At 39.8% G+C, this 15,964-nt stretch overlaps 1 protein-coding gene across 2 annotated transcripts in view; it reads right to left on the minus strand.

Annotated features, from left to right (window-relative positions):
- Window positions 1-15,964, minus strand: part of Slc30a8 (solute carrier family 30 member 8) — a 46,167-nt gene that overhangs the window by 2,864 nt on the left and 27,339 nt on the right. For both annotated transcript variants that reach the window (XM_085831719.1, XM_085831718.1), the window contains 4 exons: window positions 15,041-15,187; window positions 10,202-10,355; window positions 6,544-6,694; window positions 837-942 (listed from right to left, as the gene is read on the minus strand). In XM_085831719.1, coding sequence (XP_085687845.1) covers window positions 837-942; window positions 6,544-6,694; window positions 10,202-10,355; window positions 15,041-15,187 — 558 coding nt within the window. The remainder of the gene's footprint in view (window positions 1-836; window positions 943-6,543; window positions 6,695-10,201; window positions 10,356-15,040; window positions 15,188-15,964) is intronic.

Raw genomic sequence — 15,964 nt, forward strand, 5'->3', positions numbered from 1 at the left:
TATGGGCAATGAGGTTCACATGCAAAAGATACTACCCTGGGCTAAGAACAAGCTTGTGACATTGTAATCCCATCTGCTTGCTGGCCCCTCCTCCCCAGCCATGTTAGAATCCCGGCTCTTCTTTATAGCACTTACTGTTCTATTCTTTCTTATTGTTTAGACAATCTCTCCTTTTATTCAAGCATAGCTCCCTCCAGTAGGAGAGTGTCATTCACTGCTTTGCTCATTTTAGTAAATCTAATTTTAAGGACATGATCTAACACCGTTCTGCAAACACTTGCTGGATAAATAAATGTCAACCCAGTGAGACTTTGAGACACGTGAGATCTAAACAATTATATTGCTGCCTAATAGAAAGACCTGTCTTATCTCTTCTTTCCTTGATATTTTCCAGTATACTTCTGCACTATTTCCCTCTAATATTGTATTCAGTGCTTATATTTGATATCTTTACATTGTGAAATATAATTTAACAGTGTGTGTGTGTGTGTGAGAGAGAGAGAGAGAACATTTGTGTGTGTGTGTGTGTGTGTGTGTGTGAGAGAGAGAGAGAGAGCGAGAGAACATTTGTGTGTGTGTGTGTGTGTGTGAGAGAGAGAGAGAGAGAGAGAGAGAGAGAGAACATTTGTGTGTGTGTGTGTGTGTGTGTGTGTGTGTGTGTGTGTGATTTCTATTAGTTCCATAGAGGCAGAAACCAAACATTAATAATCCTTATCACTCTAATTTTCCTCTATAATATAGATACAAATTAACCAAGAACATGCCTGGCAGTCACCCCTTTTATGATCAAAGGGAAAGAGCATCAGTCCTGAGGATACTGATGAAAGCAGTCCTACCTTCCATGAGTAAGATGGAGAAGTCTTTTAAGATCATGACGGTGCTGGCCAAAACCAAGATGGAAAAGATAAATGTGCACACTGGATCAGCAATTTTGTAGTCAGGCTGGAAAACACAGCATCCTTGGTTAACTGAGTTCAAACTTTCTATCAAGACTCCAGTTGATAAAAGAAGTAACACTCTCTGAATCTTTCTTTCTCTGCCACTCACTGATCTTCCTGACCCTGGGTGTTCAATTCAAAAGCAGGATGCTTTTCCTGGGGACTCAGTCACCCAAGTTTTTTTTTTTAATATTTTTTATTACATATTTTCCTCAATTACATTTCCAATGCTATCCCAAAAGTCCCCCATAGCGCCCCCCACTTCCCTACCCACCCATTCCCATTCTTTTGGCCCTGGCGTTCCCCTATATTGGGGCATATAAAGTTTGCAAGTCCAATGGGCCTCTCTTTCCAGTGATGGCCGACTAGGCCATCTTTCGATACATATGCAGCTAGAGACAAGAGCTCCGGGGTACTGGTTAGTTCATCATGTTGTTCCAACTATAGGGTTGCAGATCCCTTTAGCTCCTTGGGTACTTTCTCTAGCTTCTCCATTGGGAACCCTGTGATACATCCAATAGCTGATTGTGAGCATCCACTCCTGTGTTTGCTAGGCCCCTGCATAGTCTCACAAGAGACAGCTATATTTGGGTCCTTTCAGCAAAATCTTGCTAGTGTATGCAATGGTGTCAGCGTTTAGAAGCTGATTATGGGATGGATCCCTGGATACGGCAGTCTCTAGATGGTCCATCCTTTCACCACAGCTCCAAACTTTGTCTCTGTAACTCCTTCCATGGGTGTTTTGTTCCCAATTCTAAGAAGGGGCACAGTGTCCACATTTTGGTCTTCATTCTTCTTGAGTTTCATGAATTTAGCAAATTGTATCTTATATCTTGGGTATCCTAAGTTTTGGGCTAATATCCACTTATCAGTGAATACATATTGTGTGAGTTCCTTTGTGATTGTGTTACCTCACTCAAGATGATGCCCTCCAGGTCCATCCATTTGGCTAGGAATTTCATAAATTCATTCTTTTTAATAGCTGAGTAGTGCTCCATTGTGTAAATGTACCATAATTTCTGTATCCATTCCTCTGTTGAGGGACATCTGGGTTCTTTCCAGCTTCTGGCTATTATAAATAGGGCTGCTATGAACATAGTGGAGCATGTGTCCTTCTTACCGGTTGGGACATCTTCTGGATATATGCCCAGGAGAGGTATTGCTGGATCCTCCGGTAGTACTATGTCCAATTTTCTGAGGAACCGCCAGACTGATTTCCAGAGTGGTTGTACAAGCTTGCAATCCCACCAACAATGGAGGAGTGTTCCTCTTTCTCCACATCCTCGCCAGCATCTGCTGTCACCTGAATTTTTGATCTTAGCCATTCTGACTGGTGTGAGGTGAAATCTCAGGGTTGTTTTGATTTGCATTTCCCTGATGATTAAGGATGTTGAACATTTTTTCAGGTGCTTCTCTGCCATTCAGTATTCTTCAGGTGAGAATTTTTTGTTCAATTCTGAGCCCCATTTTTTAATGGAGTTATTTGACTTTCTGGAGTCCACCTTCTTGAGTTCCTTATATATATTGGATATTAGACCCTTATCTGATTTAGGATAGGTAAAGATCCTTTCCCAATCTGTTGGTGGTTTTTTTGTCTTATTGATGGTGTCTTTTGCCTTGCAGAAGCTTTGCAGTTTCATGAGGTCCCATTTGTTAATTCTCAATCTTACAGCACAAGCCATTGCTGTTCTATTCAAGAATTTTTCCCCTGTGCCCATATCTTCAAGGCTTTTCCCCACTTTCTCCTCTATAAGTTTCAGTGTGTCTTGTTTTATGTGAAGTTCCTTGATCCACTTAGACTTGACCTTAGTACAAGGAGATAGGAATGGATCGATTCACATTCTTCTACATGATAACAACCAGTTGTGCCAGCACCATTTGTTGAAAATGCTGTCTTTCTTCCACTGGATGGTTTTAGCTCCCTTGTCGAAGATCAAGTAACCGTAGGTGTGTGGGTTCATTTCTGGGTCTTCAATTCTATTCCATTGGTCTATTTGTCTGTCACTATACCAGTACTACGCAGTTTTTATCACAATTGCTCTGTAGTAAAGCTTTAGGGCTGGCATGGTGATTCCACCAGAGGTTCTTTTATCCTTGAGAAGAGTTTTTGCTATCCTAGCTTTTTTGCAGGGATGGTTCAATATACGGAAATCCATCAACGTAATCCAGTATTTAAACAAACTCAAAGACAAAAACCACATGGTCATCTCGTTAGATGCGGAAAAAGCATTTGACAAGATCCAACACCCATTCATGATAAAAGTCTTGGAAAGATCAGGAATTCAAGGCCAATACCTAAACATGATAAAAGCAATCTACAGCAAACCAGTAGCCAACATCAAAGTAAATGGTGAGAAGCTTGAAGCAATCCCTCTAAAATCAGGGACTAGACAAGGCTGTCCACTTTCTCCATACCTATTCAACATAGTACTTGAAGTCCTAGCCAGAGCAATTCGACAACAAAAGGAGATCAAAGGGATACAAATTGGAAAAGATGAAGTCAAAATATCACTTTTTGCAGATGATATGATAGTATATATAAGTGACCCTAAAAATTCCACCAGAGAACTCCTAAACCTGATAAACAGCTTCGGTGAAGTAGCTGGATATAAAATTAACTCAAACAAATCAATGGCCTTTCTCTACACAAAGAATAAACAGGCTGAGAAAGAAATTAGGGAAACAACACCCTTCTCAATAGTCACAAATAATATAAAATATCTTGGCGTGACTCTAACTAAGGAAGTGAAAGATCTGTATAATAAAAACTTCAAGTCTCTGAAGAAAGAAATTATAGAAGATCTCAGAAGATGGAAAGATCTCCCATGCTCATGGATTGGCAGGATCAACATTTTAAAAATGGCTATCTTGCCAAAAGCAATCTACAGATTCAATGCAATCCCCATCAAAATTCCAATTCAATTCTTCAACGAATTAGAAAGTGCAATCTGCAAATTCACCCAAGTTTTAAATTTGCAATGAGTAAGCAATGGGGGGATCTGGAAATGCATTCCTCATAACTCAGGGATTAAACTGAAATGTATTCTTAAGCATGCTCTATATTTACTTGATTCAGAGCTTTCAAATTAATTTGAGAGCACAGTAGTCATGGAAGTGTTGAAAAGATGGTCACACTAGTCAATACTTTTCAACCATAATTATGACAAGGGAGGAAAGGGGGTATCATTTATTTCAGCTTTTAAAGCACAAACCAAAACATGATTCTTGAGCTTCTCTCTCCCTCTCCCCCTCCCCCCTCCCCCTCCCTCTCCTTCCCTACCCCTGCTGATTTTTGGTCTTGAAATTAGAGTGAAATATGTACTGTTCTGATTATGATGAAGCTCGGTGGTGCAGAAAAGTCCATTCTCTACTTCCTTTAGGAAATGTAACATAAACCTAACCTTTGTGCATGCAGCAACTGGACTCATTTTTAAGGTGTTACATGGATTTTATTAGTTACACAACAAAGAAAGTCATAAATCAAATTACTTGCCAAATATATTGTCGATGGCACGGGTGGGGAAGCTGGGAAAAGTCTGCTGTAGATTTCAGATGCTGTGTGATGTAATCGGATGACATTCGTAGCTTTTTACATGAGTGAAAGTAAGTGGTCTATTAAGAATGCATTGCAAAGTTTTGTTTCTTTTTTTATTTAAGTAGATTGTTTAATGCAGTATATTCCGATTATAGTTTCCCTTCCCCAACTCTTCTTGGATTGTGTCCACTTCTCTACCCACCCAAACCCATACCTTTCCTTTCTCTCATTAAGATATACACAGGCAATACTAATACTAATACTAATACTAATACTAATACTAATACTAATACTAATACTAATACGATAAACAGAATCGGACAAAACAAACACGTAAGAAAAAAGCCGGAAACAAAAGCTCAAGAAACACAAATAGATACAGACACACATAAATACACACACACACACACAAATCTCATAAAATACGAAGTCAGAAGCTATAAAATATGTGCAAAGGACCTGTAAGGTTTAAAAAGACAAAAGGCTTGACAAAGCATTATGAGACAGAGAACATCCAAAAATGCCATTGCATTCATTCTGTTTTGACATTTACTGATGGGCATGGAGCCTGCCTATAAGTATGGTTTATATAGCCAGGGAGACTCCATTGGAGAATAAGTGTTTAAAATAACTAATTTTTCATTTGTGAGCAGTTATCAATGGAAATAGCTTCTGTGTTTGAGATGGGACCTGTGTCCACTCCCCATCTCAGCACTAAGGCTACATCAGGTCCAGACCTGGCAGGCCCAATGTGTACTGCCAAATATACATGAGTTCATACTTAGATAAGCCTTGCTGTGTTTAGAAGGCCTTTTTTCATTGGTATTCACCATCCTCTTTGGCAAACTCAAGCTATTACTCTTTATGATTTTAAACTGCCTCTGCCTATGACTTGAAGTTTTTATTTAACTTTAAAAGTTTTTATTTATTTACTAACTTCAAGCTTTTAACGTGAATCTCCCACCCCCAACCTCAGGAGTCAGGTATTTTTTCCTTTTGCTTTTTCCTTTTACTGACATGTTTTCACACTTTAGGAAAAAAAATACTATAGACTCCAAATTGGATAATTATAATAGCATGATACAAATGGCAGAGCTGTAAACAATTCTTTTTTTTCCCTACTCACTCCGTCCCAAACGCACATCTCTGTCAAGGAGTACTTACACGTTTAGAATGAGAGACCCTTCTCCACTCTCATTTTGCCCAGAGTTCTGCTTTGAGATAAAAGAAGCTCCTGCCACACTGAAAACAGTATCAGTGGGCCCAGGAATCAAGTGTTCTACCGTTCCCCAGCCAAGCAGTAGGCACAAATCCCAAACACAGCGAATTGGATTCCCCTGCCCCTGCCCCGGCCCCCGCCCCCGCCCCAAGAAATATAATTCTCCAAAAGCTGGAGAAGGTGTCTCCGTGATTTGGAGCAGATTCTGCCCTTCCAGAGAACCTCAACCCAACACTCAGCAATCACATTAGGCTGCTAATAACTCCAGCTCCGGGGGAATCCAACTCCTCTGTCCTCTGTGGATACCTAGACTCATGTGCGCATACTTACTCAAGAGACATTACTGGACATAACTAATAAAGCATGCATAGATAAATATTTAAGAAATATGACTCTTGGCAGTGATAATAAGAACAGGTAAAATACTTGATCAGACATATTTATTTCAGTAAAGATACCTGTAAATAGCAAGAATGTGCCAGATTACTACCTTGGTTTGTGTCTCTGAATTCATTCCATGCATTTTTTTTCAGACAATAAGTATAATTTACATCAGCCATTGAGATCTCTTCCATCGTTTACATCTGAAGAAACTCAAGGTGTCCATGATTTCATTGGTTTACATCATAACACCATATCAAAAGCATCTTTCTTGACAGACTCAAAGCCCAACAGATGAAGCACAAACAGCTTTTTAGAATCCAGGAAAGACTGAGGTTTCAGGATTTGTTAGCTTTCACTTTGTAAAATGGTTTAAGCGAGTAAACACAGGCCGCTAGCATTGGTGGTATTTGAGGCTTAGTTTTGATGCTGCTACGTCCAGAGAATCACTGATTACTAAACACACTCACCTTAAAGTAGATAATGAGAGCACTAATTAGCACACTGATGCTCTGAAATACATCCCCCAGGGCATGTACAAAGGCTGCTTGGACACTGGCATTAGCTTGTACATCCTTGTGGTTGTGGCCAAGGTTCCGTTGGTGCAAAATCATAGTTAGTCTGAAAGAGATAACAATGTTCCTGACACGCAGTAAGTTTTTACAACATAATGGAGGCGTCATCAAGAGCATTTATTACTCAACCTGTCAGTTAATTAAAATAAATTAAGGTATACTATGTTGGACTTACATTTGAATATAAGTATACCTTAGAACTTTTCAAAATTCTCAAAAGGAAATATTTCAAAAATGCAACCCCTTTTTTCTGGAGAATTCAACCACATAATACTATTCTGTCTCATGGTAAAAGTGAAAAGGATTACTGCTTTTATGAAAATCAAACATTGGTACAATGAGCAACTTACATAGACCTCTCTTGCTCCCAAAGCTGGAATCTTTCATTTAACTTAATTTGTTTCATTTGAAAGATTATTTTTTAATTTAATTTTATTTTTAATTTTTTACACTCCATATTTCATCCCCTGCCCCACCCATCCAGCATCTGACTGCTTCACAACCCACACCTCCTTCTCACCCCACTCTGTCTCCACCGGGATGCCCCTACCCCCACCCCACCTGTCCTTTATTTAAAATTGAAAGATCATTTAAATCTGAATAATTTTCTAATGGCCAATGCAAAGTATACTGTATCTGAATATATACTTATCCATGCAAGGACTGAAATTATTTGATATCGTATAAAATGCTTGCATATATACGCGCATATTATGACATATTGCAAAGTTTATCACTCATCTTCCAAGCAAACTGACAAAGAATGAAACACATCATGTATGTGTCACATATCTGCTGAATCTCAGTCCATCACTGAAAGCAGAATCCCAGCTACCCACCAAGGCTCAATCATTCCATAATGCAGTTTTCAGATTGTCAGTATTTGGATAGGAATTCACTGTCAACTGTAAGTTACCTTTCCACATGCCCCAGACAGGCTGGCTGTAAATAGAGCCTCTGGATCTGTTATTAGAGCTCATTGCATTGTCATTCATTCTTTAATTTTTTTATTTTAAGATGACAAGGAACACATATTTAGGCACAGTTAATATTTGTACCACAAACTGGACATGATATCTCCCTAGCATACACTTGTGGCAGAGAGAAAGGGGATTACACACACACAATTTGTATTCATATCTACTAAAATTTATCACCATAGTTGACCAACATAGGAGTCTAGTTTAGACAAATAGCATTTCGAAAGTTAAGCAGAAATATCTTCACTTCAGAGCTCTATCTACAACTTTCATCAAAGACTCTCTTCACAGTTGCTATTAGAACTTTCTGTTCTGGTTTTTGGGTTCCCAAAGAGCAGATTTCCTCGCAAATTTCAGTTCTGATATCTCTGTATATTCCCACAACACAGTATCTAGCAGCACTTGAAACCCACATTCTCAGTTCCCAGAGTAAACATTCTAGTCACCTTTATCTACAAATAACCATCTGGTTGCTTGCTTGAGAATAGCAGAGCAGACAGTTAGCTGTCTCTCTAAATATGAAAACTACTTGCAATTGTCAGGTCAATGTTCAAAATCAATGCAGTAAAAAGAAAACCTAGATGGTATCTGTACTGGCTAGTTTTGTGTCAACTTGACACAGCTGGAGTTATCACAGAGAAAGGAGCTTCAGTTGAGAAAATGCCTCCATGAGATCCAACTGTAAGACATTTTCTCAATTAGTGATCAAGGGGGAAAGGCCCCTTGTGGATGGGACCATCTCTGGGCTGGCAGTCTTGGATTCTATAAGAGAGCAGGCTGAGCAAGCCAGGAGAAGCAAGCCAGTAAAGAACATCCCTCCATGGCCTCTGCACCAGCTCCTGCTTCCTGCCCAGCTTGAGTTCCAGTCCTGACTTCCTTTGCTGATGAACAGCAATATGGAAGTGTAAACTGAGTAAACCCTTTCCTCTCCAACTTGCCTCTTGGTCGTGATGTTTGTGCAGGAATAGAAACCCTGACTAAGACAGTATCTATTGTGAAGATAAAATCCACTCTTAAGGTACCCCAAATTAATGAAGTAATTAGCTTGGTTGATACACTGTGGTTGATCTTTGCACAGTATTAACACAACCCACGTGGCACATGACTCTTTGGAAACTATGAATACTTTCATTCTTCCTACTGACTTTAAGACATACTCTTCTCCTTCTAAAAGAAGGTATTGCCACCACCACCACTACCTCAGTGATCAGAACACATCTGAGTATTTATCTCCTAGACAAGATAGATTCACATTTATCTGTCTGCATTCTGTTTCCAAAATGAAGCATAGTTTCAACTTAACTCATAGCACACAGGATCTGGTCAATGACTGCAGATCATCAAATACCACCCTTAACTTTCAGCTCAGACATTTTGGGTACAAACTGTGAGGTGAAAATAGAGGTGTCTAAATGGAATACTCTTCCAATAGCCTGAGAACACATTTTCAAACCATACATGCTAGCATATCTATCAATTGAAAAGATACCATTGTACACACTCCAAAATGACAACAAAAACAATAAAAAAAAAACACTGTCAGAAGCATTTTATTTCTTTAACCACTATCAAGTCTTTAATGCCAAATCTACCTTATAATATGCATCAGTTTGTTTTGAAAGATGATATACTTGACATACTTGGGGTGTGTGTGTGTGTGTGTGTGTGTGTGTGAATTTTTACATAAAATTTGCTGGTTAAATATTCCTGACTTGACTACTCAAAATGTTCAAAACACTCCAAGGCCCAGAATTTTGAGCATGAGACATATTCCAAAGTCCCCGGTTTAAGTACCACAATTTGTGGGGAGCTTCAAACAATGTGAATTTATTGTCTTACAGTTCAGGAGGCGAGACATCCACAGTAGCTTTGAAGGACTGAGTTCCTCCTGGAGGCACCTGTGGAAAGGATTTTTCTCCCCTAACAACTTTTCTTGCAGTAGTATGTTACAAAGATAAAATAGACTTTGATGGGGAAGAAATCCCTCCATTTTTGGTTTGGATGACTACACAAAGGTGAAGAGTGCTTTATAAACATACTGCAAAAGCTAACTTAAATGTAGAATCCTGATGGCAGTAAATAATTTCTAAGGTCTCTGTCAACTCAGCAGTCTGAATTCTCATTATCTACTTACCTAACAAACGCTGAGCCATTGGGAAGCCACATTCCATGAGATCATCAACACACACAAGAAAGCAGAGCGGATGGAAGCTCCATCCAAATCTGTGCTTCTAGGTTTGAATCCTAATTCCTCATCACCTATTTAACATAGCTGAGTTTCCATTTCACACTCTGTGGGTTTAGAGGACTGTGAAAATTCAGTTTGATATGTATATCACAAGATCTTTTTCCAGTCTCTGGCATGTTGCAAGTTTTCAAATATGATAATTACAAGGAGGCAATGTTTTAAAACTCTTTAATCTTTAGTGACCAACATTATTTTCTGTCATCGTGGCACTCAAATACCATGTCAGAACATTAGCATCTTCTAGACACAGGGGATTTATTTCTAACTGTTTCTCTAGATAAGAGTGGAGATAGGCCAAATAGTCAGTTACAATGGTATAACTTACACAATGTTGGCTGCCACTGCACAGCCTGAAACAGTGATCATGATGCCTGCTTGGATCTGGTAATCAGGATACAAGAGGCGCTCACAGGCAAGGTACAGCAGCACACCAGTCACCACCCAGATGCAAAGGACAGACAGCAGGGCACCGAGGATCTCTAGGAGTCAAGTTCACAGAAAGCAACATGAATATCACCTTCACATCTTGACTCCCCACACAAGAGTCAAAGACTCTTTGATCCACACCCCTGCTGGCTTCATATTGTTTTTTCAGTGATTCATGAAGCAAAAGTATCAATGGGTTTGAGCACCGAGATGAGGCATTTTAGCATTGCATCCATAAAACACGAGCATCAGAATTCATTAGGCTCCCTATTACTGGGTAATTTTCAGCAAATTTTTAGAACATATTAATTGCTGCCTGCCCTCCCTGTTCTCCTGGGGAATTTTAATTTACACAGGTGCTAAAATGATGAAAACTTATTAGGGAGGGATGAAATAATGAGATATGACGAGTAAAATGTGTTTAGAAACTCTTAATTTCACCATAAAACATTTACAACTTGCCAGCACTGGCACCTTTAGAGGAATAAGCTAGTAAAAAAGGAAAGCATCAGAGTGTACTTTACGAAAATGGGTTTCATTTGCCAACCCGACATATTGTAAACACAGAGGCAAACTCAAGAGCTTCTCAGGGCTGCAACTTCTCTTTAAGAGCAACCTCGAGGAAAAGAAACATCAAATGGAAACATTTGCATTAATATTTGAAGATAAGGGAGATCTCAGTGTGCTTGTTTAAAAAAGAACGTACTTTGGCTCACATGGACATTCCTTAATATCTCACCTTGTACTTTCAACCTTGTAGATAGACTTTAAAAACCCACAAAGGTCTATTCTCTACTCCCTGCCCTGGTTTCATTCTTGTGCTGTGACAAACACCAATCTAGGAGAAGAATGGGTTTGTTTGGCTTAACTTCCAGGCCACAATCTATCGTAGAGGGAAGTCAAGACCAGAACTCAAGCAAGAACTTGAAGAAAAAACCATAGAGGAATGCTGCTTGATGGTTTATGTTTAGCTAGACTTCGTATGCAGCACAAGACCACCAGCCTAGGGAATGGTGCCACCCATATTAGGCAGGGCCCTCCAAGAGCAATCAAGACTATCCTCCAGAGACATGCCCAAAAGCCTGTGGCTAATCTGCCCACAGGCTAATCTGATCTAGGCAATCCCTTAGTTGGGAGTTTCTTCTTAGTTGACTATAGGCTGTATCAAGACAATTAACACCAACTACAACACTCCCTTTACATTATTCTTTTTTTTTTTTTTTTTTATTACATATTTTCCTCAATTACATTTCCAATACTATCCCAAAAGTCCCCCATAGCGCCCCCCACTTCCCTACCCACCCATTCCCATTCTTTTGGCCCTGGCATTCCCCTATATTGGGGCATATAAAGTTTGCAAGTCCAATGGGCCTCTCTTTCCATTGATGGCCGACTAGGCCATCTTTCGATACATATGCAGCTAGAGACAAGAGCTCCAGGGTTCTGGTTAGTACATCATGTTGTTCCAACAATAGGGTTGCAGATCCCTTTAGCTCCTTGGGTACTTTCTCTAGCTTCTCCATTGGGAGCCCTGTGATACATCCAATAGCTGACTGTGAACATCCACTCCTGTGTTTACATTATTCTTATGTATTAGAGCCTGCTAAAGCAGAATTATGGACTTTAACCCACCATGTGGCTAATTGCTTCTCTGACTTCAGTCAGCTATATACAATCTTCATTTTTTGTGCCATATTCAAGTGCTACTTAGCTGTCATTTCATATTTTTTCACATGAACCTACCTATGCTTAGGTTCTTCCTAAATAAAATTATACATAAAATTGCAATTTTGATGTCCTACCTTAAGTTTCATGCATAATAGAATGTGTATGTGGTTATTGCCTATGAAATGCTCAAAACATCTGATAGTCCATCCGTGGAACATTTTTTTACATAATAGGGAGTGCTGATGCAGATATTTAGGACTTGGCTACAAGTATCAGACCCATATGGTTCACCAGTGACTGCCTATATGACTTTATACAATAGGAGTTTCTTAACTATAAGATAGATGTTTATTCATATGCTATATTCATAGCATATGAATACAAGTTGGCATGGGTTGTATCTTGAATTCTGTCCCTCAAAGATCTGTACATAGAAATGCTACTTATCAGCAATTCATATCGCCACATTATTTGAAAACAGGGTGTTTCCACATGGCTAGTTAAGATGTAGTCATTTTGGTATAAGGCATTCCTATATTCAAATGTGGCCAGTTGGCTTATTCTAAGGGGAAATGTGGGAATAGATGTGCATAGAGAGAGGGACTGCAGGACAATATAAAAATTAAAGCAGATATATTTTAGGCAAGGAACAAAGACTGTTGGCAAATGACCACCAGCTAGTCTGAGAGAGGTAGGGGACAGGTTTCACTGACAGATGTCAGAAGAACCCAAACTCACTCATGTCTTTACCACACACTTCTGTTTCTCTAGACCTCTAAGACATCAAATGTCTCTGAGCTGTCCAGTTGGAACCATGCTGTTAAAGCAACTCAGGGGAACTAATGGAACATTAAACAACCTCTCAAGAACTACTAATTAGTCAGATTGCTTAAAACTTCCTTTGCCAAAATAAATGAGAGTCAGCCTTTTAAAATTCTGCTTAGCCAGAAACAGAGACCAGATCTAAATGGGGATATTCAAGTTTGTCATCTCCCACCCTAAGCCCATGCTTAGAAATATTTAGGGAGACAAGGGCTGGAACAATAAAGCCCTCATACCAAGTTCAAGAGCAACAGTCGGATCCAAACATTGGTTAGGAACCTGGAAGCAACTAGTTAGGAAAGAAACACATGAGGAAAAACAGATAAATGGTATCATTGTGCTACATGGTTTCCAAGGAAACAGCCAAGTAGGCGGGTGGTGGATTGGCCAGATTGGGCTGTGGATTCACAGGGCCCACCTGTATCTATGACACTGTTTCACATGGTAGCCACCAATCCTGTGTAGCCATTCAATTAGACATTAGATAAAATTCAAAATATTGTTATTAAGTCATCCTAGCCACATTTAAAGTTCTCAATGTTTACATTGTACTCTGTATTTCAAAATATTTTGCCTACTAGCAGAGAGTTTTTATTGAACATTCTTGGCCTTTTAGAATATTAGGGCTCATAGATTTCCATGATTAATTGCACAGAGTTGAAGCAAAGATGTAAAGTTCTGAGTCTAGTCTATCTAAAAAAGGAAACTTTCCAGTGAAACAAAACAGTTCTAATAGTACTAGGAAGTGTTGAGTGTGTGTACAAATCTGTGCTGACAAATGGGGAGAGTTCTACAGACCTCACATGGCTTCCAGGTGTACCTTTTTCAGAAATAGTACTAAGACTTCTCTAAGCTCAGTCTCACACACTTTCTAAGACTGTTTATTTCTCTCTGACTGTTGAAGGGAAGCCAATCCTGAACACCTGCACTGATAAACTGCTTAGCACGAAGACAGAGTTTCCTAGTACTCTAACTTCTAAAACCTACACTTCACATTGTCAGTGAAGCTGTGGTTTTTGGCTGCCAGCGTCTCTCCCTGGGAAGGCTGACCATGAAGATTACCCCGCATGCTGCAGTCAGCTCTCCTTTGCCTTGGCTTCTCAGCCTGTGTGAAGTCAGAGCTGTAACTATATGTTCCCAAGACTAGTACAAAATATTCCAACAGAAATCCCTCCAACTGATATAAGAAACCACAGAGACGGGAAATAGTGCAGCAGCGAGGTGAGGGAGTGAGGGTATACAGTAAAGAAAACCCATAGTAAATGCTTTGCAGAGACTGAACACTTCTCATGGCTCTGGCTGCTTTCTGGGCAAGAGCAGGCAGTCACTCAGTGAAAGAAACAGCTCCGAGAAAGGTCAAAAGAGTGAATTTTACTCTCTCCCTTTTTTCCTTGTCATCATTTTTGTCTACTTCATTGCTATTGATGTTTAAATGAACAAGGATTCAGCTGAGTCAAGCATTCACTGGATGCATTCTTGGTGCATTTTCTGATGCTATAACAAAATACTAGAGAGTAGGCCATTTATAACGAAAGGAGATTTTTTTCCTTCTCTCATAGTTCTGGATCCTGGGAAGTACAAGATCAAGGTTCTTGAAGTTGGCAAACATTTTTACGCTGCATCCTAGCATGATAGAAGAGCAAGTGTGTGTGAGGCAGGGAAATAAGTTATACTGACCTCATCATTTTTACCAGGATCCCACTCCCACAATAACTGCATTGACCCATTAATGAGAGTACAGATCTCATAACTTAATGAAGTCCTATCTCAAGACCACCCGAACAGTCCTTAAATTCACACCTGAGATTCCAAAGCAGCATTCAGATTGTAGGAATGACTATGTGTGTGATTGAGAACGTCCATATTTTGTGCCTAACTCCCTAGGGACAATCACTAAACCCTAGATTCTCTGCCTTCATCCTTTCTTCGAAGGATGTAGAGTAACAGAAAGAATCATCTCCTAGTTGCTACTCCACAGAGACCCTGGGGACAGAAATGTCTGCTATCACGATACAGCTATTCCTGTTGTCCCACAGTAGAGGAGGTTCTTCCATTAATCTTGCCGTCAGCTGAATTAATCTTGAGAGCTCACATTCCCACATGGTTATTTTATCCTGAGCAGCAGACTTGTAGCCCAGAGGGAATTATTGGGCAAGGCTTTGCTCTTTACCTTCCCCCCCCTTTTTTTCAAGCTCTGTTTGAATCTATATCATTATGCATTCACTATTGTGCAATCAGAGAATGTTACCTGCTCGATACCACCCAAATGTCAGCCGCTTGGAAGGGGGCCTCGATGACAACCACAAAGAAAAGAGACTGAGCAGGAAACTAGTCAGGTCAATTAAGAGATGAGCCGCATCAGTGAGGATAGCCAGACTTCCAGCAACGTGTCCACCTGTGAGATGCACAATATCACAGCGGGTTAAAGGCTGAGAATGCAATTAGGACTCGTCTGCATATTAGACCTAGTTCATTCATACAACTTGGGAAGAAAAAAAAAGGTATTGAATTCAAATTAACCCACCTCTTTTTCCCAATTTGAAAAATAACTGAGACCATAACAGTAACTAAATTTAAGCACATAAATATAAATGTTCAGGGTGTCATTCCTGAGGCCGTGGATGTATAGCGATAGGAATTATGAAGCAAATAGAAACAGCATCTCAATTACGCTAGGCACGAAGTCTCACGAACAGACCTACAAGTACATATGGCTGTAGAGGCATTGGCTAGATTCACAGGATCTCATAATCCAGGCTGTAGACTTGAACTTCTGCCTGGAAAGCAGCATTGCAATCTGGCTCAGAGTCTTGCTATTTATTTGTAATTTTACCATAGCCTTTACTGCCACTCTTTGTTGTGCTGAATTACACTAGCTGCACTGGAGATCCGTGTTATAAATGGTGGGAGAGCAGAACAGAAAGGAGAAATGAAGGCATTGAACAAAGGCATGAACAATCTGATGAAGCATAGGACAGAGCAATGCAGGCCCACGTGGCCACCTTGCTTTTCTGGACATTGGTGACATTCCTCGTCCTTCCCTCTTCCTCTCCTTTGAAAACACCTCCAGCCTCCAGAAGAGAAATTAAAGGAATGTTGTGTCCTTTCTTCCTGAGCGTGGCTTCTTTGAGAGCAATAACCTCTATTGCTCTCCCTACCTCTTTCCAGCAAA

This window comes from Mus caroli, unplaced genomic scaffold (genome assembly GCF_978045245.1).
Source record: "Mus caroli unplaced genomic scaffold, Mus_caroli_1 scaffold_16, whole genome shotgun sequence".
Taxonomy (NCBI): domain Eukaryota; kingdom Metazoa; phylum Chordata; class Mammalia; order Rodentia; family Muridae; genus Mus; species Mus caroli.